Genomic DNA, 5,262 nt, shown 5'->3' with positions numbered 1-5,262 from the left:
TCAAAAAATCCATCAATGACAAAAATCTTTCGAAAATCACTGCATTCATGGAATTAGACAAAGTGGAGTGTACAGTAACAAAAACTTTTTCAAACTCTCCTCCAAAATCCCAAAAGAGAGTCACATCTTTTCAAAGGTATATTTTCAAAATTATTCCTTAAAAGATCCAAAATGGAAAGGTCTTTTGCCAACTCCGCATTCAGCAAATTCATCTCAGTCACTTCTTAAGTCAGAACCTTGGAGAAATTCACGTGTAATACTTTTCCAAGTCCCAAGGTTTCTGCAGTCAAAAGTCCTTCATGGACTGGACAAAAGAATCAGAGCACACCCTCCGGACCATTGAGCAAACCCGGTGTCTGGATAAAGCCCCTTTCTTCTGGACTTTTTCTTTTAAAAACATCACGTCCAACTCAACATCGTAACATTCCCAAAGTTACCAACTATACAGTACTAGGTCTAACCTCTAACACGAAACCTGTCCCTATAACTCACGTGCATACATCCACTCAGAAAGATTCTCCTTTGTCTCTGGGCTCCAAACTTGTTTGGGTGCCCAAACTAACCCATTAATCTTGTAGGCAATGTGCAAGGAGGAACAAGAAGAGGAGTGGTTAATTGATAGCGCCTGCTCCTTGCACATGACCGGAAGGTTAGAATATCTCCGGGACTTCAGGCCTATATGTAACGGTGGACATGTCACATTTGGGAACAATGCGAATGGTATCATCAGGGGTTACGGTGTGCTGACAACAGGAAATTTCTCAATCCAAAAGGTTGCTTACGTGGAAGGCCTCAAGCACAATCTCATCAGTGTAGGACAACTATGTAAAGCAGGTCACAGGGTTGAATTTGATAATGAATATTGCTACATCATGACAAGTGATAGAAGCGCCTGCTTGATCAAATCTAAGTCCGAAGGGACAATGATTCCTTTAGATGTCTCTTTGATCATTGGCAAACCGCAGTTGTGCTTTCTGTACAAAGCAGTGTCCGAAGTTAGCTAGTTATGGCACCGCAAGCTAGCTCATCTCAACTTCCGGTATATCAACAACCTGGTCACCGACGAACTTGTCTGAGGTCTCCCCATTCTAAAGTACAATAATGATTCTCTTTGCCCAGCTTGTGAGTGTGGAAAGCAATCAAAGAGAATCCATCCACTGATTATTGATTCTTCGATTTCTGAACCATTAGAGTTGCTCCATATTGACCTATGCGGTCCTTCTACCGTAGCCAGTATACATCATAAGAAGTACATACTGGTTATAGTAGATGATTATAGTCGTTTCACTTGGGTCTTCTTCTTGAGACTCAAATCAGAGACACCGCAAGTCCTGATTAACTTCATCAAAGAGATCGAGCTCCAAATAAAGTTAATTGTCCGAAGAATCAAAAGTGACAATGGAACCAAGTTCACTAATCATCCCTTGAACAATTACTTGGTTTCCAAAGGCATCAGTCACAACTTCTCAGCCCCCTACACACCACGGCAAAATGGAGTTGTAGAGCGAAGAAATCGTACATTGGTTGAAGCAGCTAGATCAATATTAAATTTTGCCAACCTTCCTCTATACTTCTGGGCCGAAGCAGTTGCAACTGCGTGCTTTGTGCAAAACTGAAGCATCATTTGCAAGCGTCTAAACAAAACTCCATACGAGGGCCTGAACAACCGCAAACCTAATGTCAGATTCTTTCAGATTTTTGGTTGTAGATGTTTTGTGATCAACAATAAGGATAATCTTAGCAAATTTGCTCCCAAATTCGATGAAGGCATTTTTCTTGGCTACTCTACCAATATAGTGGCCTATCGGGTTCTCATCAGATGAACGAGACTGATAGTCGAAAGCTTCGATGTTAAATTCGATGATTATTACGTCCGTAACACTGCTCCTTCCACTGAAACCAAATTCATCCTGGAAAGTGATATCCCAGCCTCTTCGGGTCCCCTAAACATAGTTGTAGTTAACTATGATGATTTATTTGATCCCATTGAAATGGCACATGTCTCTAAAATTCTTGTGTCTCCGGTAGCTCAACAACAATACGCTGAAGTATCTGGTCCATCTCTCTCTGATGGATTGTCACTCAACACATCCACCTCGCCGGTTGAGGGGGAATGTTCAACTCCGGTTCAAACGACAACCATCGAGGTTCCAGTGCTAGAAGATGCAGTGCCAGTATCTATTCAGAGAGTCCTAATCCAAGATCCTTCTGACTCTGAGGATGAAGAAATTGAGAACATTGACACAAGATCAGATTCAAGGGTTATCATTCATTCATCTTTCCAGGGGGAACCATCTTCAATCAAAGGGGAACTCCCATCCGCAGTTCCGGGGGAACCTCCTTCCACAGCTGCAGTTCAAGCTCCTTCATTCCAAGATTCTTGTGCAGGCTACTCTTAAGTCGAGGGGGAACTTCCGTCTCCAACAGCAGAATGCTCTGATGTTGAAGATATCCCCTCTCCCGCAGCCGCTGATCACCAACAAACTCTTCTTCACATCTGGACGAAAGATTACCCACCAGGCCAAATCATTGGTAACCCATCCGCAGGCATACACACTCGATCTTCTAGTGATCTAACGGACCACTGCCATTACGCAACCTTCATGTCCGCAGTCGAGCCACGAACCATTAAAGAAGCACTCATGGAGCCCGACTGAATCACCGCAATGCAAGAAGAACTTGTTGATTTTGAAAGGAACAAGGTATGGAAGCTGGTACCAAAGCCAAAAGGCCACACAATCGTCGATACTAGATGGGTTTATAAGAACAATCTTGATTAATCTGGTGCGGTGGTAAGAAAAAAAAGCAAGACTTATTGCTAAGGGGTACAGTCAACTGGAAGGTGTTGACTACGATGAAACTTACGCCCCCGTAGCCCGAATGGAGCCATACGCATCTTCTTGGCGTATGCGGCACATAAGAACATCAAGGTTCATCAAATGGATGTAAAAAGTGTTTTTATCAATGGTGAACTGAAGGAAGAGGTTTACTTGAAACAACCTCCAGGCTTCGAAAATCTTGCATTTTCCAAACTATTGTTACAAGCTTGAAACGGCGGTTTACGGTCTCAAACAAGCTCCAAGGGCATGGTATGAGACTCTTTCAGAGTTTCTCGTCATGTCGGGATACAAACAAGGTGTGATTGATCCCACTTTATTTAGAAGGGAAAATGGTAACCACTTAATGCTCGTCCAAATATATCTTTGGCTCAACAGACCATAACATGGTGGTTGAATTTGCAAAGCTCATGACCAGTAAATTTCAAATGAGCATGAACAGAGAGATTAATTTCTTTCTAGGTCTCCAAGTAAAACAAATCCCTCAAGGGATTTTCATCCATCAGGAGAAATACACCTCCGAGCTGATGTAGAAATACTCGATGGACAATTGTTCCTCAACCAAAGTCCCTATGGCCTTCGGATACAAGATCTTTGCTGATCCTACCGGAGAATCAGTTGATCACAAAACTTATCGAGGGATGATTGGGTCATTGATGTACCTCACCACAAGCAGACCAGACATTGTCTTTGCCACAGGCTTATGTGCTCGATACCAAGCCGACCCTAAGGTATCACATCTGACCGCAGTTAAGCAAATTTTCAGATATCTTAAGAGAAGCAAAGCTCTAGGCCTTTGGTACCCCGTAGGAAATGACTTCAGTCTTCAAGCCTTCACTGATGCGGATCATGCCGGTTGTAGATTAGATCGAAAGAGTACTTCCGGTGGATGCCAATTTCTAGGAGGAAGATTAGTCAGCTGGTCTTCAAGGAAGCAAAATTGTGTCTCGTTGTCTACCGCAGAGGCAGAATATGTGGCAGCAGCTAGTTGCTGTTCTCAAGTTCTTGGGATGAAGACTCAACTGATGGACTACGGGTACATAATGTTGTGGGTACCAATTTATTGTGACTCAGAGAGTGCCATTGCGATTTCTCACAATCCAATTCATCACTCAAAGACGAAGCACATTGAATTGCGGTATCATTTCATCAAAGACCACATACTTAAAGGTAACATCAAACTGATTTTTGTTCCCACACCCGAGGAAATCGCTGATGTTTTCACAAAAGCTTTGATGCCACTAAATTGAATAGCTTTCTAGAAATGTTAGGAATGATGAATCCTGACCCACAAATCTTTTTGAATTGATAGCCACCGCAGTCATTTTCTTGTGAAAAACATGCTTCCTTTCTTTTCAAAACAAAATTCTAGAAGCATTCTCTTCATTGTGGTTCTAGAACAATATACTCATCATATGTTCTTTTGGTATATCTTGTATACCGCAATCACATATGATGTATATATTCTTTGGGTCCTTAACTCCTTTTATTTCTAACTGTTTGATCAAGTGTTTTCTCAGCTCAAGCTACTACAGCCATACCATATCTCAACAGCAGTCATCATCTTTCACCGCAGTCTCATTAATGGATCCCACAATTACTTCATAAATCTTTTGATAACATTGTGTGCTATTTAATGGTTCTTATTAAATAAACATTCCTCATAAAAGCGAAACATTCATTTTGTAGCATACAACGTTTCAGTTTCTTTCAAAATCACTTTTCTATGTCAGACCTATTTTGGGCTATAAAACAAATAAATCGTTTTTCCACAAAAGAAATCTTTTGAGAAAAATCTTTTTGCTTATTATGTCACCTCTCATAGCCCCCAAACTGTCAATTCTGTTTCAACTTCTTCCTTTTTACAACGGATAAAACCCTGTCACCACATACTCTACAACGTGTGATAATGGCCTGACAGTCATTAAATGCCCCGGTTTCCAAGCAAATCTTTTATTTTTCTTTTTGTTTTAATTTTCTTTTTCTGTGGCTGATAATGGCTAAAGCCCAAGGGTTTTTACCATTAACAGCTGTAAAAAGTTAATTGCAATAAACTTTGAAATCCGGAAGTATAAACCCCCCCCCCCTTTTTCCTCCCAAGAAAGCTTTACGCTTTCTGAATCCCTAATCGACGAACAAGCTTCTTCTTCTTCTCTCTTGCACAAAACAATTTTCCTGCAAGTTCCTCAAAATCGTTATTTCAACAATGGTGAAATCCAGTGTTTCCAAGAAGCAATCAAAGGCCTCAGGATCAGCGAAACCAACTGGTTCAGACACAACGATCAAGGTTCAATCCCCAGCCATTGCTTCAAGCAACTGTAGGGCTGTATTTGAAGATCGACCTCACTACAATGACGCAATTCGCCTAATGATCCAGTTCATTCCATCTCATCCATTGTTTTGTGCTTTTGATGCATTCACTGAT

General features: G+C 41.3%; 1 protein-coding gene across 1 annotated transcript; it reads left to right on the top strand.

Annotated features, from left to right (window-relative positions):
* Nucleotides 1-3,409: 3,409 nt before the first annotated feature.
* Nucleotides 3,410-4,445, top strand: LOC145164346 (secreted RxLR effector protein 161-like). Its single transcript, XM_079083065.1, has 3 exons — nt 3,410-3,873; nt 4,150-4,263; nt 4,358-4,445. Exons 1-3 carry the CDS (start codon nt 3,410-3,412, stop codon nt 4,443-4,445), a joined length of 666 nt encoding a protein of 221 aa, XP_078939191.1.
* The last annotated feature ends 817 nt before the right edge of the window (nt 4,446-5,262 follow it).

This window comes from Lactuca virosa, chromosome 3 (assembly GCF_052849685.1).
Source record: "Lactuca virosa cultivar CGN04683 chromosome 3, Lactuca_virosa_CGN04683_v6, whole genome shotgun sequence".
NCBI lineage: Eukaryota > Viridiplantae > Streptophyta > Magnoliopsida > Asterales > Asteraceae > Lactuca > Lactuca virosa.
Note: the sequence above shows the minus strand (reverse complement) of the source record. Positions and strands in the feature narration are given on the sequence as shown.

What these genes read in the sequence shown, in the direction of transcription:
- LOC145164346 (XM_079083065.1), top strand. Translation starts at nt 3,410, where the DNA reads ATGGCCTTCGGATACAAGATCTTTGCTGATCCTACCGGAGAATCAGTT. An exon ending in ACTCAACTGATGGACTACGG is followed by an intron (nt 3,874 to 4,149) that starts GTACATAATGTT and finishes TTGAATTGATAG; the next exon opens with CCACCGCAGTCATTTTCTTG. An exon ending in ACTCATCATATGTTCTTTTG is followed by an intron (nt 4,264 to 4,357) that starts GTATATCTTGTA and finishes GTGTTTTCTCAG; the next exon opens with CTCAAGCTACTACAGCCATA.